Genomic DNA, 25,964 nt, shown 5'->3' with positions numbered 1-25,964 from the left:
CATCTGCAGCTGGGGATAAAACACTTTGCATATTAAAGAGTAAAAGGTCAGAACAGACTCTATGTCCCCTTATAAAAGGAAACGATAGATTATCTTCACTGAGCAACCTTCTTTCTGTTGCCTATTCAAATGCCCAGAAATTATTAATTGCTGTAATATTGCTTTGGGGTCTAGAAAGTACTCTAATGACAACTGATGTGAAGCTTATAATGTCTTCAATTGATTAATGCTCAGCTAGAAGCAATTTCTGATTAGTAAGGATGACTAATTGCTGCCTGGAGGGACAAGGAGCCATAAATCTATGTAAATCTACAATTAATGCTAGATACATTCTTCCTTCTCTTACAATGTTTGCTCTTTTGTTTATAGGTCATTGGATTTTATGCAGTTTGTTTTCAGCCTTTTTCCTGTAAGTGAAGATTTTTAAGAAAAATTTTTGTTATAAAATTCAAATGTTTAGTTTCCAGCTATGCTATTAAAATTCAAAAATATTGTCAGATTTGAATAGAGTCAAAAGTCATATTATAAAGCAGTTGAAATAGAATCTTACCTTATTTTGTATAAATTCCTTAGTCTTAGTAGTGTTGATCGTCCCATAAGCATATGCCTTTTGTAGACAGATTTACTAGTATTTTACTGCCAACTCTACAAATAATAATGAAATCTTATATAAAGTAATGAGCTTAATTGCCATGTGTGACTTATAAGGTCAGCCTCATTCTTTTATTGTTACATTGTATATAGATTCTGGGCAATTGTTCATACAATTACAATCCATACTTCTCTGAAGATAAGTTTCCCAATTCAATTTAAAAAACAGATATTTAATTCATACTGTGTGCAAAGAAGGTCATGCTGAACATAGGAAAGTGGTAATTCCTGGCTAATTTTCTAGTATGCTGGCTTACTTATCTAACTGATTTGCAGGAATATTTACTTGCCTTGCTTCAAAACAAATCATGCAATTCATGTTGCACATATGCAACTCAGAATTTTTCCTTTCTTGTTTCTCCATTATATGCTCTGAATGGGGAAAAACTGTTTATAAGGGTAAAAAGTATTGGGGGAGAAGTTGGATGAATCTGAGGGCAGAGTTTTAAAAGTATATGTGAATAACCTATTAGATATAATATGAACTAGTGTAATTATTCAGTTGAGTAGTTTTAGTAAAAATGGTATTTTAACTTTTTTTTTTTTTAGTGAAAATCCTTTAGTATTTATTATTTTTTATGTTTTGGGAAAATGGCCAGTTTTAGGTAGTTTTTCTTTTTAAAAGCTGGAGTTTAAATTGACTTTTCACTCAACTTAGCAATAACTTCAAGAGAATAACTTAATCTCATTTAAAATTGTCTCTTTTGAAATTTTTATTAGTACAATGAGACATGATGATTTCCCTGTTGTTATTTCTTTTGAATTGAACATTAGATTTTATTGCTTTTCCATACCTCTTACAGTAGTAATATTATGTTTCCCTGGACTACTATTTCCAAAACTTATCAGTTTAGGAAAAAACCTAAAGAAATTTCATTTCATTGAATTTGATTTTCCTTTTCTAAAGCCCATGTAACTTTTCAAGATTACATGGGACTGTGATGTTGTCAACAACAAAAGCCCTTGAACATCTTCAGCACAAAGCTCGATAGCACTGAGCTTACTTTTAGAGCAAATCACCTTATTGTACTCTCTTACATCATGGCTGTCCACTTGAATGCCAAAGATTAGTGCCCTTTCCCAAATCAATCACTGCCTTCCAGTTATTCTGTCACTTGTTAGCTAGTTCTAATTTTCACTTCAAAAGACAATTTTAATAGCTTGAGTCCCCAAATTAAGAATATGTCATTTGTTAGAAATGAATAAGATACAGGTGAAATGATGATTCACTCATTTGTGTTGAAAATGTCTCTAAGGGTTTTGGATTAGCAGAAGTAATACCTTTACAGGGTTCAAGAGAAGGCAAGATCCCAGGGGCACAAATTAACTGATAGGAATAGAACAGTACTTTCTTTTGGAACCTGGCAGAAGAACAAGTGTATACACACATATGTCACAGCACTTGGTTTGTGGCTTCCACCTTAACACACAGGAATCTTGCTAGTGAAAAAAGGGCATTTAGTTATACCAATAGGATAGTTTTATGTCAAAATTCAAAATTATGTTGCAGTTTGTAGTATTCTTTTAAAAATATATTTATGTAAAACTAAAGAATTTTAAAACTTAGAGATAATCAGTCATCACATGTCTAGAAGGGACTAAGAGGCTAGGCTAATCCTTCTTCTCATTTTACAAATAAGGAAATTTAGTCTAATCATTTGCCAAAAGTTAACAAAGTAAGTGTTAGAAACAAGATTTGAATACAGTCCTTCAGGTTTAGTCAGTCAGTGCTCATGCCCCACACCATGCTATCTGACTCTTTAAATGCACCAGACCCCCTCAATTTATAGTTGAGAAAAAGGTGGCAGTAGAAGTTAAGTGACTCCAGATTTCCCTATTTCAGGCTGGTGCTCTTTCCACTGGGCTACATTGTCACATTTATTGTACTACAGATGAATTGATGCATTGAACATAAATGGATAGATATCCCTTAGCTACAAATTTAGTTCCTTAAGATAATTATACTAATAACTGTTTTCAGCCTGTATACATTCCATTTGCTTATTCAATTTTCTTTCAATCTAAACGATGCATAAAGCATAAAAATTGTGCATCGCCTTTATGATGGATTAATGTTTTATACATAGTAGTTGTTTAATAATGTTTGTTGAATGAAATTGAATAGTTTAAACACTTTCCTTTTAATATATCTTTTCATCCTTCTTGCCTTAGTGTTATATTTGGGGGCTTAGTTTTTAGTGCTACTGTTAAAAATCAGTAAAGAAATTATTTGTTGTTACAAAATCAATAGGTTTATTTTTCCCTTTTTCTTCATTTTAGCATAAAGACTTCTGTGTTATTTCTGTTCCTCATCTCACACCTGAGTTTGTTCTGATACAGAATTTCACTAGAATTGTTCCTTTTAATACTTCCATTCTTGATAATGATCTCTATGTTTTTAATCGTGCTGGATTGCTCAAGTAAGTAATACATATTTTATCAAATTTAAATATATTTTCTTTTTAAAATTAATTTTATAATTATAATTTTTTGACATGTACATATGCATGAGTAATTTTTTTATAATATTATCCCTGTATTCATTTTTCCAAATTTTCCCCTCCCCTCCCTTCCCTCCCCTAGATGACAAGCAATCCCATACATATTACATGTGTTACAGTATAACCTAGATACAATATATGTGTGTAAATCCAATTTTCTTATTGCACTAACAATTTTAATAATTTCAGCTTTAGTATGAAATAAAAATGAAAGTCCTACATAGATCTACCTGTATGTTAAATAAACTTTCTCATAAAATCCCTTCTGTAATGACATTTCACACTCATGTAATGACAAAAAATTGAAGAATAGTCATTACTGTAACTTACCACCCTAAGTAAAGTTAACTGAAATCAGTTGCCACAATAAAAAGGTCAAAACATCTTGACCAAAAAAATTATTTATTGCATTATTTCTAATCCCAAACTAATTTTTTCTTCATTATAAGAAAGAAGGTTAGGGGCACATTGGGAAATGCAAGTGATATGGAAAAAATATACCAATAAGATTTAATTGTAAAAAGATGAATAAATTTTGAGTACTTTTAAGATTTTGTCTATGTTTTGGAGCTTTATTCAACCACACTAGGTCATTTGCAAACAGGATCATTTAGAGAACCACACCAACTCTAAGGAGTCTTTTATTAGGACTTTGTGCTGGATATCTTCCATAATTCCATAATAATATCATTTGGAAGTATAGTTCTCCCTATTTTATGCCTCACTTGATATAAAAAAATCAGAGGGTCATTGTACACATTTAGAAATTAATAGGTAAATAGATAATATATATTATATATAAAATATAAAATTGCCATCTTTCAGAAAATCTTTTATGATTTTTTTCCATATGCATAGAAGATATCTTGTTGAAGGAGAGGCTTTTAAACCAGCAGCTTTCTGATGGATCAAACCAAATTTCTTCCTTCCCTCCTTCCCTCCCTCCCTCCCTTCTTTCTATACCTTTTGGTCAATTATATGATCATTAAAATATAATTAGCCATAGAATGCCATTTCCAAAAGCCTTCTCAATAAGGATTGAGAATAATAATAATCAAGAATACTCTAAATATGTGTATGGATTATTCTTATCAAAATTTTGTAGACATTGGAAAGTAGGTATGTGGGTTAGTAGTTATTTTTTAGCTGCATTTTCCTTCTTTTAAAATAAAAAAGTCCATAATTTTTTTCATGATAAGAATAGTCCTCTCTTTCAAATATCTTGAACATTGATCCCTTAAATTCTTTTAAAATTGTGTGGAACTCCTCTGTGAATAGTTGGTATAATCCAACTGCTTTGCACATATTTATTTTCCTTAGTGGGATTTCTGTTTCCTTGTATAACACATTGGAATTCCAATGTTGAGTTCAATTTTGGTGACTCCATGTAATTGAGGGAGAATACAGTTTGTCATAGAAAATCTTTACATATTTTTTTCAATTTTCTGGGGGTTGGTGCATTGTCCTCATTTCATCCTTCCTTCCTTCCTTCCTTCCTTCCTTCCTTCCTTCCTTCCTTCCTTCCTTCCTTCCTTCCTTCCTTCCTTCCTTCCTTCCTTCCTCCCTCCCTCTCTCCCTCCCTCCCTCCCTCCCTCCCTCCCTCCCTCCCTCCCTCCCTCCCTCCTTCCTTCCTTCCTTCCTTCCTTCCTTCCTTCCTTCCTTCCTTCCTTCCTCCCTCCCTCTCTCCCTCCCTCCCTCCCTCCCTCCCTCCCTCCCTCCCTCTCTCCCTCCCTCCCTCCCTCCCTCCCTCCCTCCTTCCTTCCCTCCCTTCCCTCCTTCCTTCCTTCCTTCCTTCCTTCCTTCCTTCCTTCCTTCCTTCCTTCCTTCCCTCCCTTCCCTCCTTCCTTCCTTCCTTCCTTCCTTCCTTCCTTCCTTCCTTCCTTCCTTCCTTCCTTCCTTCCTTCCTTCCTTCCTCCCTCCCTCCCTCCCTCCCTCCCTCTCTCCCTCCCTCCCTCCCTCTCTTCCTTCCTTCCTTCCTCCCTCTCTCCCTCCCTCCCTCCCTCCCTTCCCTCCCTCCCTCCCTCCCTCCTTCCCTTCCTTCCTTCCTTCCTTCCTTCCTTCCTTCCTTCCTTCCTTCCTTCCTTCCTTCCTTCCTTCCTTCCTTCCTTCCTTCCTTCCTTCCTTCCTTCCTTCCTTCCTTCCTTCCTTCCTTCCTCCCTCCTTCCCTTCCTTCCTTCCTTCCTTCCTTCCTTCCTTCCTTCCTTCCTTCCTTCCTTCCTTCCTTCCTTCCTTCCTTCCTTCCTTCCTTCCTTCCTTCCTTCCTTCCTTCCTTCCTTCCTTCCTTCCTTCCTTCCTTCCTTCCTTCCTTCCTTCTTTCCTTGAAATGCACCTTGCTTAAAATGCTTTTTAAGTGACTATAGTACTTCATTGTGGTAATTGGTTTGGGTGTGCTTATCTAGGGTTAGTTACAGCCAAAATTTTACTGAAAATTAGTTTTAACTTTATCCTTCCCCCAAACTCTTCTCCATTAGCTAGCTTATTTTCTTTCTTTCTCTCCTAGGTTCTTTATCTCCCCTAAATATTAATTCTAAATCCTTTCTTTTCTCTAGTCTAATTGTCAGTAAATTCTTACTTAAGAATTAATTGAGGAACTAAGTTATAATCCTTCTCAAAGGCATTTGTATTTTAAAATGGGTTCTTTGATGTCCCTCTCTTCTTTGAGGAGATAGGGGACTATAGTTATGAAACATTTCATATATTGTCAAATTTTAGTAATTGATTAATTTTGCAAGCTTTTTAAAATTTTGTTTTAAATCTTTATTATGATAGCTCTATTGCTAGGGAGAGGAGGAAGGAATTTTAGAGAAAGAGGGCAATATAAAAGCAAAATATATTAATAAAATTGATTTTTTAAAAGGACTGCTTAGAAACACAAATATTTCAAGACATCAAGAATGAAAACTTCAAGGATAAGACCCTTGTTCAGTCATTTATTGTCTATTTGGATTAGTCACTTAACTGTGCCTCAATTTCCTGTGAGCATGCTTCTGTTATATATACATATATATATATTATATTTTTAAACTGTCTTTCAGTGTTTTATTTCATTTAATTTTAACTAATAAGTCCAATAACATTCAATGAAATCTGGCTTTGTTTGAATTCTGAAATCAATTTCAATTTATTGAGATTTGTTCTAAACCAGACTCTCATAAATAATCTTCAGTATACAAAAGTTGTTCTCTGCATGTGTGTTTTGATATCCTAAGTGATTTTATTTTGTTATAGTTGCTCCCTTGTTGGTGTTTCATTCACACCTATTAAACTATGGTAGAATCTCACTGTAACACGTTCTACAGGACCATGTTGTAAGTGAAAATTTTTCAGTGAAGTCCTTCTGTTACCTCTAATGAGAAGGTTTCTTGAATTGGGTCAGTCTATGATAGACTTGTCTTGTATTGAATTCTTTTCCATGTGGTGGGAAGTACAAGAAGATTCTAATGTACAACTCTGCTTCTTTTGGATTGAAAAGCACCAGATTGGTCTTTTCCCACTCCCTTTTATCTCTACTATCCTATTTACTTTATACCTTCATCCCCATTTAATTGGATAAAGAAAAGTCCCATTAGCACAGTGTTGTTCAATTTCTTCAGTCATGTCTGATTTTTTGTGACCCTATTTGAAGTTTTCTTGGCAAAGATACTTGAATGGTCTGCTATTTCAATTACCGAGTTCATTTTACAAATGAGGAAATTGAGGCAAATAAGGTTAAGTTGTAAGGGTCCTTTAAATGGGCAGCCACAGCGCAACAGGAGATTGAGTGGATTCCCTTCTCTTGTTTTGCGGGAACCGCATCCTTACATTAAGTGACTTGTCTAGGATCACACAACTAGTAAGTGTCTGAGGCTGTATTTGAACTCAGAAAGATGAGTCTTCCTGACTCCATGTCTGGCATTCTACTTACTGTGCCATCTAGCTGTCTCTGTCTGCATATAAGAGTGTAATTAATGTTAGCTGATTGACTGAATTCTTGACATCTTTGGCAAGGTTAATAGATTATTGACATTTATATAATGGAAAGAGACAAGGTAGAGACAAACAAACACATAGAAACAGAAAGACAGACAGAGATAGAAATAAATACTAGAGAGACATAGAAATTTAAAAATTAAGTATTTACTGAGATTCAACTGAGATACCAGGCAATGCTGCTAAGTCCAACAAATACAAATAGAAGTAAGCAAGAGAGTCTCTTCCCTTAAGGAGTTTATATTCTAGTAGGGAACTTCAGTACTTACAAAAGAGTCCTGAAGAGGTACAGAAAAGATGAGGAGACTACCCAGAAGTGATGTAGATGCCTGAGTTCTGCAAAGAGTCCTCCATCTTTCATAGCTAGGGTATCCAATAAAGGGAATCCAAGTTTTTGGTGAATGTGGAAATGGTTGGAGGACCATGTTGAAGAGACAGTGGGGAAATGATTTTATATGTATATTCATTCAATTGTCACAAACTTATAAGATTTGGATTTCAACAATCATTATACCCATCTTACAGTTGAGGAAACAAAAACTCAGATTAAGTGACTCATCAAATGGTCATATAGGTAGATACTGTCAAAGGTGAGATCCAAATCTGCTGTCTCCTGACTCCAAGTCCAGCCCTATTGGTATTGTGTGAAGTTGCCATGCTACTGAGATTTTCCCCAAATCACTGGAGATTAAAATCCCCAAACCACTGGAGATTAAAAACAAGTATTAAAATCATTTAATAACTCTGACTCAGGTCTGGGAAATCAGCAGAGTTAGTGTACTTTTATATTCCATTTCATGTGTAGTGCCATGAAATACTACCAGTTTGGATTAAGTCTCATCTGGCACTGGTTGTGGACTGGGAATGAGATAAATTGGAGGCAGAGGGAAGAGGAGAGAGGCCAGACAACACGACGCTTCTCAGTCAGAGAGAGGTCATAGAACAGCAACTGCTTCTCAGTCTCCTTGTATCATCCTCTCACAAGAGGAGATCCATTCTGGGTTGGATCTCCACTGTCAGGTGACTCCTGTGTTTTCCAACAGCTCCCCTGTATTCTAACAAATTTGTATATTGCATAATAACTATATTAAGTGGGCTGCACTTTTCATACTAGATTGCTAAGTCTTATTGACTCTATTTCCATATTTTGTATATCTATTTTCTCATTTCTACTCACATGCCCAGCACTTTAGTCTAGGTCCTCATCTTCTCATTGCTGTTGAGGCTCTCTGACAGTTTCCCAGATTGCATGAAAAAGGCATTAAAAAGTATGATGCTTTCATAATGATTATGTTTAAAACGGGGAAAGAAGTTGGAGGGAGAGGAGAAAAATTCATTTAAAATACAAACCACAACAGAAGAAGTACTCAGGGAGAGAACAGGAGGAAGGAAGGAAGTAAGACTAGGATGAGACCGTGTGAGAAAAGAGATGAGATTTTAAAGGAATAGTAGTAGTATAAAGAAGTTAAAAAAAGGGGCTCTTTAGAAGAGACCTAGGATGTTGAGCCAAAGCACACAGGTAGGATTGCTTCATAAGAGGGAACAGACGCATGTTGAAAGGCAAGGGGATTGATTATAAAAGTGGACGTACTGTCCTGCATGTGCCAAATATCCATGTCCTAAAGTAAACATCCCAGGCAAAGACTAACGGATCATTTTTCTGGCTCCAAAAGATTAAGTGATCCTTGACACAAATGTGTAAATAATGGAGGCTAATTGAGAAACTACTTTGGACACTCTATGAGTTATTCCCTTAAAGCAAAAATTGGGTATAAAGAGGCACCAGGGAAATTGTGATTTGGAGATGACTTTTAACTACTCACTAAGTCATTTGTTTGAACAAGTCAATTTTTTTCCACTTGTGCAAATCTGCTAAGTTGATTCCATTTTGAAGTTACAGTAACTTAATTCTGATATCTCTCTCTCCATGAAGCCTTCTTTCACTTCCCTGGTTGATAAGCTATTTCATTTCTCATTATTTTGTTGGCACACTCATTTCTTTTTGTTCTGTATTCTTTTTTAAAATAGTTTTTATTTACCAGATATATGCATGAGTAATTTTACAACATTGACAATTGCCAAACCTTTTATTCTAATTTTTCTCCCTCCTTCCCCCCACCTACTTCCCCCTGATGGCAGGTTGACCAACACATGTTAAATATATTAAAAGTATAAATTAAATACAATATATATATACATATATATATATATACATGTCAAACAGTTATTTTGCTGTACAAAAAGAAGCAGACTTTGAAATAGTGTACAATTAGCCTGTGAAAGAAATAAAAATGCATGTGGATAAAAACAGAGGGATTGGGAATTCTATGTAGTGGTTCATAGTCATCTCCCAGAGTTCTTTCACTGGGTGTAACTGGTTCAGTTCATTACTGCTCAATTGGAACTGATTTGGTTCATCTCAATGTTGAAGAGGGCCACATCCATCAGAATTGATCATTATATAGTATTGTTGTTGACGCTTACAACAATCTCCTGGTCCTACTCATTTCACTCAGCATCAGATCATGTAAGTTTCTCCAGGCCTTTCTGAAATCATCCTGTTGGTCATTTCTTACAGTTGTTCTGTATTCTTTTCAGAAGAGTCTGAGCTCCTTAAAAACAGGGACTTTTGTTTTGTCTTTATATGCCCAATATCCCACAAATAGGGGGCTCTTAATAAGTATTAAGTTGGGCAGGGATCCTTTTCCCTTAATTCTGTCATAATACCTTCTCTGCAACCCTCACTGCTGATGACTTTGCTTCATATATCACAAAAAAATAATTGAGTTCATTTTCCAAAAATGCTCTATTTTCACCTCACCCTCATCTTATATCAATCAGATGTCTTTCCCCAAAAGCTTTTTTGCTTTAAGGGAATAACTCATAGAGCGTCCAAAGTAGTTTCTCAATTAGCCTCCATTATTTACACATTTGTATCAAGGATCACTTAATCTTTTGTCTTTCCACACTTGTATAAAAGATTCCAGTACATCCTGTCTTCTTTATTAGTTTGTGCCCTTTATTATCCCTGCTCTTACTAATTTTCATTCTCTCCCTATATACTGGCTTTTTCTCTGTTGCTTTACAAATATCCTTACTTGATAAGCTTTTCCATGCTGCCTATTTTCCTGTACCCTCTTCTCCCTTTCCACTTCTCACACACTTCTAAATCTCTGCCATCTGACTTATTACTGGATCATTTAAATGAAACTTCTCTCTCTAAAGACACTGATGATCTCTTAATTGCTTAATCTAATGGCCTTTTCTCAATACTGCTCCTCCTTGATGTCTCTGCAGTCTTTGAGATTTTTAATCATCTTCTCTTTCATACGCTTTTATCTTTAGACTTTCATGACACTGTTTTCTCCTAGTTCTTCTTCTATTTTGATTGACAGCTGCTTTTCCATCATCTTTTTTGATCTTGAGCCAGATTATTTCTTCTTACTTTGAGTATCTCCAAGGTTGTATTCTCTTCTCTCTTTATACGGTTTCACTTGATGAGCTCATTGGCTTCAGTGAATTCTTATTTTATCTCTATGCAGATAATTCTATGATCTATTTATCCAGCTTTAACCTCTCTACAGATTTCCATCTCCTATTTCCTATGGCCTGTTTGACATTTTTATTTGGTTGTTTCACAGATATCTTAACAGTATGTCCAAATAATTCATTATCTTGTTGCCCCAAACTCTATTCTTCCCAAGTTCTCAATGATTGTTAAGGATACTGCCATTAAACCATTCTCAACTTATATTTATCCCACATATCTAATCCATCATATATATATATATATATACATATATATATATATATATATATATATATATAATTTTTTTCCCCCCATTTCCTGGCATGATGCTGGTTTCACATCAGGTTTCACAGGCAATGTTCTTGAGCTTTCCCAGCCACCAATGGAGTGAAACAAGGCTTTCAGTCATACTGTCAATCATTTTCATTGAGTACAAACATGGAATCCAAGTCAGCTACCACTCTGATGGTAAATTCTTCAACTTGAAAAGGCTACAAGCCAAAAACTAAAATGGAGGGAACATGATCTTTTGTTTGCACATGATTGTGCACTCAATGCAGCCTCTGAAGTAGAGATGCACAAAGTATGGATCGATTCTCTGCTGCTTGTATTAATTTTGGCCTAATAGTTAACATAAAAAGCACAGGGACTCCATCAGCCAGCACCACGCTATCCAGAAGTAGAACCATCAGTTATAGCAAATGAAGATGCTGTGGATAAGTTCTCTTACCTTGGTAGTATACTTTCCAGGGATGACCATATGGATAATGAGATTGACATATGCATTGCCAGAACTAGCTCAATGTTTGGGAAACTCTGAAGGAAACTGTGGGAGAGAAGTATAAGACTGACTCTCAAATTGAAGGTCTCCAGAACCATTGTGTTGTACACACACACACACACACACACACACACACACACACACACACACACATACACACACCCCTTTTTCTCCTATGACCTTGCTACCACCTTAGTGCAGGCCATCACTTTCTCATACCTGGGCTATTGCAAAAGCCTTCTTGTTCATCCTTCTGTCTCAAGTCTCTTCACATTCCATTGATCTTCCTAAAACATATATCTAACTACTCCATTTCCCCTACTTAGTCAACTCCAGTGGCTTCTTTTAACCTTCAGCATCAAACATAAATCTTTTATAACCTGTTTTTTTCTTATCTTTTCAGTCTTCTTAATACTTTATCTTCTTTGAATATTCTATGATCCAGCACTCTTTATCCTTTTCTTGTTTCTTACACAGGATATTCCATTTCTCAATTCCATGTCTGGAGCAGCTTTCCTCATCTCCTTTGCCTCCTAATTCTCCCTTCCTTCACATTTCAGAGTCCTATCTTCTTTTTCCCACTTATTAGCATTTTATTTTTTTCTAATTACATATAAAAATAGTTCCCCCAACATTCATTTTTATAGGATTTTGAATCCAAATTTTGCTTTCTCTTTCCTTTCTTCCCCCTCCCTAAAACATCAAGCAATATGATATATGTTATACATATTTTAATTTTAAACATATTTTAAAGTGTTGTGAAAGAAGCAGCAGAACAAAAGAGAAAAATCAGGAGAAAGAAAAAAAAACAAACAAAAAAAAAGATGAAAATGCCATGCTTTGATCTGCACTCAGACTCCATTGTTCTTTCTGTGGATATGGATAGCATTTTCTATCACAAGTCTTTTGGAATAATCTTGGATTATTTTTTTGCTGAGAAGAGCTGAGTTTATCATAGTTGATCATTGCACAGTGTTTCTGTTACTTTGTACAGTGTTTTCCTAGTTCTACTCACTTCACTTAATGTCAGTACATATAAATCTTTCCAGTTTTTTCTGAAATCTGCCTGCTCATCATTTCTTATAATACAATATTATTTCATTAATTCCAATTCTTTGCTACTACAAACAGAACTGCTATGAATATTTTAAAATAAGTGGGTCCTTTCCCCCTTTTATTATGATCTCTTTGGGATACAGACCTAGTAGTGCTCTAGTTGTATTAAGAGCTATGTAGTTTTAAAGTTCTTTTGGCATAATTCCAAATTGCTCTATAGAAAGGTTGGATTAGTTTATAACTCTACCAACAATGTATTAGTGTTCCAATTTTCCATTATCTTCTTCAGCACTTAATCATTTTCCTTTTCTGTTATATTAACCAATCTAATAGGTATAAGATAGTGCCTCTGAGTTGTTTTAATTCACATTCCTCTAGTCAATAGTGATTTAGAGAATTTTTTTCATATGATTACAATTAGTATTAATTTGCTCATCTAAAAACTATCTGTTCATATCTTTTGACTATCAGTTGAGGAATGAGAGTCATACCTTCTGCAAGCCTTTTCCAGTCCTCTTAAACTTAAAACCTTTCTTCTGATATTTTGTACCTTGTTTTTACATAGTTGTTTTCATGTTATCTGTAGCTTTAGACTGTGAAGTGTCTACCTGGCATGTAGTAGGTGCTTAACAAATACTAGCTGTCCTCTTATAGGAAACTATCTCTTAGCTTCATGCCTTTTTATTGACTGTACCTCATTTTTAGAATTCTCTCCCTCCTCATCTCTCTCTCTTGCCTTCTTGGCTTCCTTCAAAACATATCTCAAATACTACCTTCTGCAGTAAGGTTCTTCTCATTACTAGTATTAATGCTTTTCCTCTGTGATTACTTCAAATTGATTATAAGTATACACACACACGCACACATGCATATATATATATATATATATGTATACACACACACACACACACACACACACATATATATAATACTTAAATCTTTGCATGTTTCCCCTTAGAATGTGGGTTTTTTTGAGAGCAGGGACTATGTTTTTGCTTTTCTTTATATTCCCAATGTTTAGCACATTTCCTGCTGTAAGTACTTAATATATGTTTATTTACTGTGTGAACATATAAATAGATATATCTCTTTTCAGTCTTAGACATCTACCTTTAAAAATTCAATGAAACATTTCATAAACCCATAATTAATACACCTATATTTTGTAATTTTTCTGACAATATGATTAAGATTGAAAAGATAGTCACTAGAACAACAGACAATGAGCATTAACTCTAACATAGTTTTTTTTTAAATCAATTTCATTTTAATTAAGGATTCCAGATCTTGAAGATGAATATAATTAGTGCTTTGTTTTATAGTCATTATATTTCCCAAAGGGTTTTCTGTAGCTAAGACATATAATAAGCTTTCTATAGCTACTAGTAACATTTTCATATTTCATACATCTTCCAGTATCACAGTAAATGAAAGTGATTTAATGTGGATTTAGACTTATATTTTAAATTTTAGAAATTTCCTTGCATTGTTTTTCAGGGTGATAAGCTGGTTACTACACTTTTAAAAATGTGATCTTTATAATCCTGTTCAAGTTCAAGTTATTTAAATCAGGAATCTGTTTACTTTTTACCTTCTTAGATGAAAGAGTGATTTTAATATTTTGGGTAACTTCTACATAAAAATAATTAGGAAATCCACTTATTGATACATTTTTTACTATGGAACTGCCTTTGGATTTAACTGTTTTAACTCCCATTCACATTAGAAGGTTGGATTCTCGGATGGTGACTGAGTACCACTATCTTTAGGGTTTTAGTAATTAGGAAATAATTCCCTACCCCTCCTATACTGGGGTACTCTTTCCATTTATACTCACAGATGTCCCAGAGGAAAATGGTTACAAACTGAAAGTACCATAGCAGTGAGGTACATATTTTATTTTTATTATAATTTTTTTTATTTACGAGATATATGCATGGGTAATTTTTCAGCATTGACAATTGCAAAACCTTTTGTTCCAATTTTTCCCCTCCTCTTCCCCACCCCCTCCCTCAGATGGCAGGTTGGAGGTACATATTTTATAAAAAATAGGTGACTAAGAAATGCCACCTGATTCCTGGGCCCAGAAGTCTTTTTGTTTCCTTGCATGGAATCATTATGAGATTCCCTTTAGATGTAGCTTTTTACTTAGCTTGATGGATCAGTGCTTTTCCAGCTTCCATAGCCAACATTTCTCTCCATTACGAGAGATCATGACATAGAAGATGCTACTGTCCTGAGGATGACAAGCATTTTTTCTGTGACTTGCCGCTATCCCTAATGGCATCTTTTCCTGACTCTAGTTGCTGGTGGGAGCCTTTGAGAGCTCTAATGGATCTCCCATTCACCTGAACATTACCCTTTGTGAATACTCATGGACCTAATAGTTGTAAGGGTCAAACAGGACAATACTAAACTGCTGTGCAATTCAAATGAGGTATTTGTAAAGTGTTTATCATAATGCCTGCACATGTTAGGGGTGTTTAATGAATGTTTATTCTCTTTTCTCCCCCTGTAATATCAGGAATAAATAAGCACAAAAGAAACAGAGGTGATGTGCTTACAGACATGGAAACTGGGATGGGAGTTTCATAAGCAATCATCCTTCCTTCTACCCAGCAGTTCACAATAGTTTTGCCTCACTTGCTAGCAGAAAGAAAAGAAGAAAAAGAGCCTAGTAGAGGGTCAGATCACTCCTTGTCCACATATACTTAATTCTGCCTCAGCAATTCATGGGTCATAGGCCAATAGCCTACCAGAAGATCTTTCTCATACATGTGCTCTGAATAGATCAGGGAAGAAAAACCCAAGTAGACTCAAAGTCCTTCACTCATTGTCTAATCCTCTTTATCCTAGTGAAAGAAACACCACTTTTTACTTTCCTGGCAATCCATTTGCCACTGTTTTTTTTTTTTATCTAGAGCAGAAAAGGGACTAGGTGGTGCAGTGGATAGAGCACCAGCTCTGAAATCAGGAGGACCTGAGTTCAAATCAAATCTAACCCCAGACACTTAACACTTCCTAGCTGGGCAAGTCATTTAACCCCAATTACCTCAGCCAAAAAAGAAAAGAGCAGAAAAAAATTAATTTTCCTTATAGGCAGACAGTATGTATCAATTCTTTGAAGCTCCAATATAGCAACTATTATGTGCTAGATATATAGATAGATGGATAGATGGATAGATAGATAGAGGGTACACAAACATCTATCTCTACACTAAAATATGTGGATATAGACATGTAGAAGACTGCATGAAGTAAAGTAAATGCTGGTAATCTCTGAATGGTAATCTCTATTACCTATTTATCTGGATCATACTCCATTAAATACTTTATTAAATCAACTTGTATCTTTCCTCCACTCTGCAAAAAAAACCTCAGATTTATTGACTTGTATTACTATACTTGCAGGAAAATGCTTTCTCTCTGTTCTAATCTCAATTATTTTCTTTTTTTGACTCTTCTTCTTCCCCCAAGAAGTAAGTTAGCTTCTTCTTCTTCTTCTTCTTCTTCTTCTTCTTCTTCTTCTTCTTCTTCTTCTTCTTCTTCTTCTTCTTCTTCTTCTTCTTCTTCTTCTTCTTCTTCTTCTTCTTCTTCTTCTTCTTCTTCTTCTTCTTCTTCTTCTTCTTCTTCTTGTTCTTCTTGTTCTTGTTCTTCTTGTTCTTGTTCTTCTTCTTGTTCTTCTTGTTCTTCTTCTTGTTCTTCTTGTTCTTCTTCTTCTTGTTCTTCTTCTTGTTCTTCTTCTTGTTCTTGTTCTTCTTCTTCTTGCTCTTGTTCTTCTTGTTCTTGTTCTTCTTCTTCTTCTTCTTCTTCTTCTTCTTCTTCTTCTTCTTCTTCTTCTTCTTCTTCTTCTTCTTCTTCTTCTTCTTGTTCTTCTTCTTTTTGTTCTTGTTCTTGTTCTTCTTCTTCTGCTACTGCTGCTTCTTTCTTTTTGTTCTTGTTCTTTTTCCTTCCTTCTTCTCTTCTTCCTTCCTTCCTTCTTCCTTCTTTCTTCTTTCTTCTTCTTCTTCTTCTTCTTCTTCTTCTTCTTCTTCTTCTTCTTCTTCTTCTTCTTCTTCTTCTTCTTCTTCTTCTTCTTTTTCTTTTTTTTTTAAGCACTTTATTATGTCTCTTAGGACAAATTTCTCTGAAAACCTTGGATCTAAGCTTTTGGAATATGGGTATCTTTTTTCCATTGTAAAAATTTTATGGTAATTTAATACTCTCAGGGAAGAGTAATAAAAACACAAAAATGGTCTAAAAGTAGAATCACAAATATATTTTCCAGTATTTTTAGAAATTTTAGTATTTCTAGCCCATTGTTTTATAGAGCATTTGAGAATCTATGAAGTAGGAACAAAACTACCTGTTTGAAAATAAATAATAAGAAGATTATGAATCTTTGGCACTATGTCAAAAGATAATTATAAAGGAATGGATTCTTGGCATGTTATATAAATTAAAAGCAGGATAATCTTTTCCCTTAAATGAGGGATATTAAATAGCTTAAGGTTTCTTCTTATTTATCTTTCTTTGATGAACTCTCAGTAACTTGTTAATTCCATTTCTTCTCTGTGATATACCTGTAGTAAATTAGAACCAGTCAACATGTTTAAGAGACAGTTCTTAGATTAGATAAAAAATCTTTATTTATTTTCTAAGAAGGGAAATTATAAACAAATAGATCATTTTGCACACATAATTTATTCAACTTCTTAGCAACTTTTTGGTAAAATTCAAGTATTAACAAGTTTTTATGTTAGATGCAGTAGATGATTTCATTGTGGTACACTGAAAGATATAGTGGATTTAGAATTAATGACCCAGATTTGAATATCTGTCTTACCATTTTAGAGATGAAGGAACTATGCTTCAGAGAGGACAATTTGGTTAAGTTGCATAAGTTAGATGAAATTCATAATCAACTTTTAAGCATTTCCGTTGAGTACATTGCCTATCTGTCAGAAGGCACACACACTTGCACAATACATTGTGCCCCTATTCTACTGATTTGGACTTCTTTTTCAAATTGCTAAAGTTTCTAACAGTTCTTCAATGTAGAAAAATATTGACTTGGATTATTTACTGCTTATACCATTTATTTGGACAATTATTATCTTAAATTTTTACTTAATTGCCTCATACATTCACAACTAGATTGTAACTTTCTAGATTCTTATATATATTTCTTCTGGATCCTCTATCATGTGAAAAATGATGATATGCTTAGGAGGTACGCAGTAAATACATGTTGAATGAATGAACTAATAAATTTTACATTCCAAAATCTTACCTACACAACAAAAGAAAGCAGGTCACACTGTTACTCAGTATATTTGGACCCTTTTGATAGATGATTTGACAATGCAATTAAGGTGAAAGCCTCAAAATTGCTTTACATCTTCTCATTGATTTGAATGTTAACATATAAAATATATATATATATATATATATATAATGTCCTATGTGTTAAAGAAAATATGCAAATTAGAAGAATCTTAGTTGGTTTTAAATATGAAGTAGGGAATTAAGATTGATTTATATTGTTGTTTTATTCACCAAAACTTGGTCAAAGTCTCTGAATCAGATTCTGAAGGAGCAATTATGTTTTATCAATGTGATGGGCTTATCTTGGTATTTAAAAATAATTTGATGACAGTTTTATCTTTGGTCTTTTGTTATTCAGAAAATCAGAATTAAATTCTTAACTGTCTTTTAAAAGTTATGAGGATGATAATGATACTATTCTTACCAGACAACAATAGATAAATGTATTTTCTTGGCAAAATGTATCATTTTATTTACAACTTTTAAGCATACAATGAAACTTCTTCAACAGTTTATGATTTCATCTTGTGTGGATACTTCCAATGAGCACCTCTGCCCCCCACAAACACATACACACACTGTCTGGTCACTATATGTGAAAATAAAAGGTTAGCTAGGATCTGAGCTTTCTTATCTCACATGTTGTGATTATAAATTCAAAAAAAAATTAAAGACTAAAGAAAATCCTTAGGAAATAAACATTTTCTTTGTTCTTTTAAAAAGTGTTTTAAAAACTTTATCCTTTATGTCTTTGACTAGGTCAATTAATATAAGATTAGCAACTACCAATGATGTACCTGCTGTTGAAAATCTCATCAAAACACTTAATTTGAGTCAAAGCATACTAGAGGATTTTGAAAAATATAATACAGCACGAAGAGATCCAGTAAGTACACAATTAGCAGAACCAATGCATTGTGGGTACAGTTATAAACTGATTCCACCATTCTGGAGAGCAACTTGGAACTATGCTCAAAGGGTTATAAAACTCTGCATACCCTTTGATCCAGCAGCATCACTACTGAGTCTGTATTCCAAAAGAGATCATAAAAGAGGGAAAAGGATTCACAGATGCAAAAATGTTTGTCCCAGCTCTTTTCTATAGTGGTGAAGAACTGGAAATTGAGGAGATGTTCATCAGTTGAAGAATGGCTGAATGGGGTATAGTATATGAATGTAATGGAATATTGTTGTTTTATAAGAAATAAGAAATCAGCCCTACCAGGAGAACATTATACACAGTAACAGTGATGATCAACTCTGATAGATTTAACTCTTCTAAACAATATAGTAACCAAGACATTTTTAAGAGACTCGGAATGAAAAATGCCATTCACTTCCAAGAGAGAGAACTATGAAGACTGAATATAGATTAAAGCATATTATTTTCATCTTTTATTTTTGTTTGCTTTTTTGGCTCATGGTTTCCCTTTTTTGTTCTGATTTTTCTTTCACAATATGACTAATAAGGAAATATTTAAAATGATTGTACATGTATAACTTATATATTAGATTGCTTGTTGTCTTGGAGAGGTGGGGAAGTAAGAAAGGGAGGGAGAAAAAAATTTGAAATTCAAAATCTTACAAAAATGAATCTTAGAAACTTTCTTTCAATGTAATTGGAAAAATAAAAAAATAATAAAAATAAAAATAAAAGAATATAGTTGTCCAATGCAAAACCCTTTTGTCTCTTTATGTTCACATTATAGTAAGTCAAACAGTGTCAGAGATTTCAATACTATGAAAAGACTAAACAAAGTCATTCCATCCATACCTTTGCAGTTTTGCAGAGGTAAGGCAATATCTGTATTTTACAGATGAAACAGCTGAGAGTGAGAGAAATTAAAATCACTTTGCTTTGATTTAGAGAAAGAAAGAAGAAGGATTTAAACTGAAATTTCTTGCTTTCTAATATTTTTTCTAATGCACTAATCTTTTAGGAAGTATCTTTTTTTTCATAACAACGGAGACAAGTTTACACTAGATAGAGAAATGTAAGCTTAGCTAATAACTCTATAAAGCTTTTTTATTTCTCTTAAAGGTTTTAAGAAGAAAGCATCATATATGGTGCTATCCTTTTCACAAAGGTGCCTAATCAATATTTATAATAGTTAATTTATAATAGTAAAATCTTTCTTCTAGCTTCCCACACCCCTCCCCAATAGGATTTTAAACAAATTATTTTGGTCAAAGTCCAAGATTAATTATTAGTTAAAACTTTGTAGGAATTAAATAATTTATTATTAGCTAATAATAATAATAATTAAAAATTTAACAACTTACCCTTGTCTCATCATTTTAGGATGGGACAAAAGTACAGACATTTGTTGCTGAAGTTTTAAATCAGATAGTTGGGGTTTCGATCATCAGAGATGAAATGGTAAGTATTTTAAAAATTATATTCACTTGCTTATTATTTTTTAAACATGAATTAGTACAGGATTATACCTTCCCTAGTTTTGTTTTAAATTTAATGTGATTAGGTCTCCATTTCTTAGGTATCTAAATTATTGTTTATTTTTTCCAGTTTGTTTATAAATTAGGTAAACTTCAAACCTTTTTTTTAAACTTAAAAATAAATTATGTTAATCCCAATCCTATAACAAATTTCAATCAAAAATGCTTAAAGATATATTTTGTAGTTTGAAAAAAAGGTGAGGTGATACTAAAGCAGGCAAAAAAATGTGTCCTGTCTGAACTGGAGTTAGATTGCAGCAAATTGGGGCAGTGCCAATTCCCCCACAGGAATGGGAAGGCTGAGGGTTCTGACAAGAATACCCAAGTAACTTTACATTTTTCTGCAGGGTTATCCCTCTTAAATACAGAATAATTTAGTTTGCTTGCATTCTTTAACCCCTTTGCCTTTTTAGTTAGGTTTTAAAAAATGAACTATAGGAAATAATAAAAAGTACTTAACAGATGAATAGCCAAGTGATTAAAATGATATGTACACGTTGGTATGAAGAAATACAGGTAGATTCTTTACAATTAACATTCCATCTCACATTCCCTCACACCTTTTCTCTACATTTCAGGCATGTCTGCTGAACATGCCAATGGAACAAGTCAAATACATAATGAAAACACAGCACATTTGCCTTCTGTCTGAGTGAGTGCACTGCTGGCAAAGAGAACTATATACATGGTTGTTGAACCGTTACCTTGTTTTCCTTAGCACAATTAATATAGATGAGTCCCTGGTTCCCAGTGATTTCAGAAAAGGCTTGATGAAAAGACTAGATAAAAGGAGATAAAGGCAAGGGATCAGAATAGGCCAATCAAAACAAGGCTAATTGGTCATACATACTTGAAGGATTTAGGATTTTGTCATGTGGGTACTGGCTCAAATAATGCAGGTTGTAACTACTTCACTTGGGGGCTTTTCTATGACCTTCAGCTTCATCCCTCTGACCAAAGGGCTTCTCCCAGGCCTTTGGAGTGGTGCTTGGACAGTTGACATGCCATCTCTACCGGATCCCTGCCCAGAAGTCTTTCTGGCTTGAGAGAACCTGCCAGAGCTTGCTTTCTCCAGACACCACCTTGGAGGAGCCAACATTGCTTCCAGCCTATGAAAAGATATCAGAGAAGGGCTTTAGTGGAGGTGGATGTGCTGAAGGACGTACCAAATATTTTCTGAAAATGTGTACAGACTCTGACTAGTCATAACAAATTCACATTTCAGCTCAAAGTCTATAAAGTATTATCAGAGATTCTCAACTGAGGTCTAATTCAGAAAGGTTTAAAAAAATTTGAGGATGAGAATGACCTCTGTGTGTATGTATCAGTCATGCATGTATCTATGCACAAAGATCCAAGAGACAGAGACACTCAGGTGAGACAGAGTGCAACAGTAGATTGAAGGCTGGCCTGGGGAATCAGAAAGCCCTGGCTTCAAGTCCTTAACCTAATAAATACAGACTGCAATCTGGTCAAGTCTCATAACCATTTATTGCCCTGGTCTTTGAGAGTAGATGCTGCCCAGGAAGTCCTGATCTGCATTGGCAGGTAGAATTCAATAGGACTAGTACATATAGACATACCTTGGAGATATTATGGGTTCAGCTCGAAACTACTGTAATAAAGTATTTGCAATATAGTGAGCCACATGAATTTTTTGGTTTCCCAATGCATATAAAAATCAAGTTAATACTATACTGTAGTCTATCAAGTGTGCAGTAGCATTGTGTCCTTAAAAATGCACATACCTTAATTAAAAATACTTTATTGCTAAAAATGCCAACCATTATCTGAGCTTTCAACATCATACGCTTTTTGCTGATAGAGGATTTTGCTTTGATGTTGCTGGGTGCTGACTGAGCAGGGTGATGGTTGCTGTAGGTTGAGGTGGCTGTAGCAATTTCTTAAAATAAGACAACATTGAAATTTGCTGCATTGATGAACTCTTCTTTTCACTTGAACACTGAAAGGCCATTGCAGGGTTATTAATTGGCCTAATTTCAATATTGCTGTGTCTAAGGGAATAGGGAGGTTAGAGGAGAAGGAGAGAGATAGGGAACAGCTGGTAGGTGGAGCAGGTCAGAACACACATTTATTGATCAAGATTGTCTCCTTCTATGAATGGTTCATGGCTCTCCAAAAACAATTGCAAATGTAACATCAAAGATCACTGATCACAGACCACCCTAACAGAAGAAATAATAATGAAAAAGTTTGAAATATTACAAGAATTGTTAAATTGCAACACATACATGCTGTGAGCACTTGCTGTTGGAAAAATAGTGTTGATAGTTTTCCTGACATGAGGTTGCTACAAACCTTCAATTGGTACAAAAACCATGCAATTATCTGTGAAGTGAAATAAAATACAACACAGTAAAATGAGGTATGCCTGTATTTGTTTTTCCAGACCTATGATTTCATAGGGTAAGAAAATTTAAACCTTTACAGATCAACAACTATATTGTAAGTTACATTTTTATGTAGCTGCCCGTATGTGTCAAAAGCCAGAATTGAAATCAGGACTTCTGATGTAGAAGCCAGTTCTCTATCCATTATACCATATTGCTTCTCTACATGAAAGTAAATACCTATAGATAATTTAACAGAATTTTATAGAAACATTTGATAGAATGTTTCCATGAAGTAATGTTTGAATTGGTTTGTTTGTTTTGGTCATAACTGAAGTGATTTCCTGAATGTTAGTTTTCTTAGAAACTAATCCAGATAATTTCAATGTCTTCTTATTCCAGTCCCTGAAGATTGTATGTTCTTGGTCTTTGATGAAGCATATATGTATGTCTTGCCTGACTTAAATTTTATAACTTTTAATAAATCTTATTACTTCAGTATTATTGGGTTTTCAGATTTTAAAAACTTTATCCTTTAGGATCCAAAATACTAGTGATGAATCTCTCCCTATTTGGCTAAGAATTGAAGAATTGAGCTGTTTATCTCCATGCCAAAATGAAGCATTATTGTAATATAGTTTAGCAAATGGCCAGATATCCTCAAGAGAGGACACAAATATAAAAATATGCTTTTAATTTAATTTTATTATTTTTTTAAAAATTAAACATTGGGTCAAGAAAGAGAGAATCAGTTTTCTGACTTCAGTGATTAAGAGACCAAAGCTTAGAGGCAAGTGCTATATACTTATTTGCTGTAGAAAAGTAGTTTATATACAGCATGCTTAAAAGGTTGTTTCTTTTTTCCTTCTGTTTTCTAGGATATCGAGTACATACGTTCACATTATAACATTGAAGATTTTATTTACTTTAGTCATCACCAACGAGAAGAACATGGTCACATGTTTCATTTTGTTTTAAATCCCATATTCCAGCATTATACAAAATATTTTCTGAAGGAGATCCTGCGCTTAAGCTTTAAATCCTGCTTATACTATCTAATTTACCCACAATCAAGGGAAGGCAAGGTAAAAGAAATCTGCTGTGGCTTTATTCACTTTTTGGTGGATCCTATTTCCTAATATATTCCATGTTCTTTACTCCTGATATCCTTTTCGTCCTCCTCAATACCTCTTTATACCCTTTGTATATTCATGACACCATATTCGTTAAAATTTAAAAGGCTACCCTTATTTTGACACTTTTTTTACACCAAAAATATTTTGAATTGTACTAAAGCAATTAGAACAAACAATAGGTTATACATAGACAAATCATAGATCAAAAAATATATGGAGATTGGTGCCAGAATTTCATATTGTTTCTCAAGGTCAAAAGAACACTGTTATTTTTTTCTAACAGCATTAAGTTGTTCCAAAATAACCATTTTTATATCCCTAATATACTGACAAAGTTTCCTAAACTCCAGCCTTTGTGACAATGTAAAAAGCTCCATTGTGAATATATATGTTTATGTATGTGTACTATATATATTGTATATTACATTAGATCATATATATTAATATTATGCCCCTCTTCTTATATGTCAACCTTTCGTCCCATGATCTTACCACATAAAATTTTCTTTTTTTGCCAGATTTAGCCTTTGTCTTTCTTGTAATGTAGATTCAACTTGGTAGTGTGGATCAGTGAAACATCAGCCTCAATGATGAAACTTAGTGTATTAGAATTCATCCTTGATCCAATAGATATGTTAGGCCCCGTTCTGATTGAATGAAATTATTGGATTTCTTCTTAAAAACCAAAGTGAGCCAATGTTAATTGAAATGATATGATTTAGCAACCCTAACATTTTATAAAAGCGTGCAAATACATGAATATAACAAAGATTTTGACAATCCTTATTATCTATTAATATATTTGTTTGTTTGTTTTGAGGGTAATGAAAAAGGGAAAATTGTACAATAGAAAAAGATTTTTGGTGTGAGCTAGAAATGACAATTGGGTTATTTATCCTTATCATGGAAATGAAAATCATTCCAAGAATATCCAAAGAACCCATATTTTAATTTGGGGAGACCCAGAACTCTGGATCTCTTTTTTAAAAAGAAGGAAATTTCCTTCTTTAATACTACTTTGGTGTCTTTCAGGATGTATTATCAAACTTTTCATTTTATTCACAGTGTTACCTGCATGCTGTAAATCCACTAGTAATAAGAAAAGTAGTATTTTGGACACTCATTTAATATTTGTATATGCATATTAAAATACAGAATTAAGAGCTCTTTAAAACTAATCATACACACATATGTAACATAGTATAAATTTTGATAAATGTTTATTGTTCACTTTTTATGCTAGTGTGTATTTCTGTAGATTTAAGTGAAAGTTGGAGATAATTATGCAGTTAACTCAGACAAAAACAACAAACTAATCTGTTTAAAATATCCAAGTAATCAAAGGAGGGTCATTTTGATTTACTGTACTTGAATTATCTGGATGGTTTCATGCACATTTTATTGTACTACACAAAGTTAGGTGCAATCTTTGGAAAATTTAATCAAGATTATAAAAAAAGAAAAATATTTGGGTTGTCCTATAACCCAGTTTTGTGAAACTTGAAGTGCTTTGTACTTTAAGAAATTCAGGTAGAAAGCCTTATACTGACTACAATCTATTTAATTACATTCAGCATTACTAGGTGGGTTTTTTAAAGCAAATTAGGAATATAATATTTGAAACATTTGTGAAATAAATGAAGTTCTTCAGAACTTACATTAAACAAACACTTCATTAGGGGTTTTATACCTATTTATTATTTCAACCTAAATTTTTAGGATTAAATGATTATAAATTTCTGGAGATCATTTCCTAGAATTCTCTGACATTGAAGAAATGTGAAAGAAATAGAAATCACAGGATGTAAGCTGGAAGAGACCTCAAAACCATCAAATCCAGCCTATATTTAGCCTAGAATTACCTAAATAATACCTAGTGAGTTATCTTCCTAATTTTGCTTGCAATTTTACAGGTTAGGGATCCCAATATCACCTGAGGGGCTAATTCTTAGGAAGTTCTTCCTTACACTACACCTAAATTAATTTTTTCGCATTTTTCACCTATTACTCCCAGTTCTGCTCCCTGGAACAAAGCAGAGTAAGTTGAATTCCTCTTCAGTGTGACAGAGCTTCAGATATTTGAAGAAAGCAATTATTTTCCCCATGAGTGTTCTCTTCTTCAGAATAGACAGCTTCACTTCCTTAAACTGATCCTGATGTGACCTAACCTTGAGTTTTTTCCCCATCCTTATTCCTCTTTTCTGAACATTCCTAAGAGGTAGCATC

General features: G+C 33.8%; 1 protein-coding gene across 4 annotated transcripts in view; it reads left to right on the top strand.

Annotated features, from left to right (window-relative positions):
- Positions 1 to 25,964, top strand: part of CFAP61 (cilia and flagella associated protein 61) — a 329,189-nt gene that overhangs the window by 102,391 nt on the left and 200,834 nt on the right. For all 4 annotated transcript variants that reach the window (XM_074287748.1, XM_074287746.1, XM_074287747.1 and 1 more), the window contains 5 exons: positions 370 to 409; positions 2,932 to 3,071; positions 18,554 to 18,680; positions 20,097 to 20,174; positions 23,481 to 23,687. In XM_074287748.1, coding sequence (XP_074143849.1) covers positions 370 to 409; positions 2,932 to 3,071; positions 18,554 to 18,680; positions 20,097 to 20,174; positions 23,481 to 23,687 — 592 coding nt within the window. The remainder of the gene's footprint in view (positions 1 to 369; positions 410 to 2,931; positions 3,072 to 18,553; positions 18,681 to 20,096; positions 20,175 to 23,480; positions 23,688 to 25,964) is intronic.

The sequence above is a fragment of the Sminthopsis crassicaudata genome, chromosome 2, assembly GCF_048593235.1.
Source record: "Sminthopsis crassicaudata isolate SCR6 chromosome 2, ASM4859323v1, whole genome shotgun sequence".
NCBI lineage: Eukaryota > Metazoa > Chordata > Mammalia > Dasyuromorphia > Dasyuridae > Sminthopsis > Sminthopsis crassicaudata.
The sequence above is the reverse complement of the archived record's forward strand: the minus strand, read 5'-3'. Positions and strand labels throughout refer to the sequence as shown.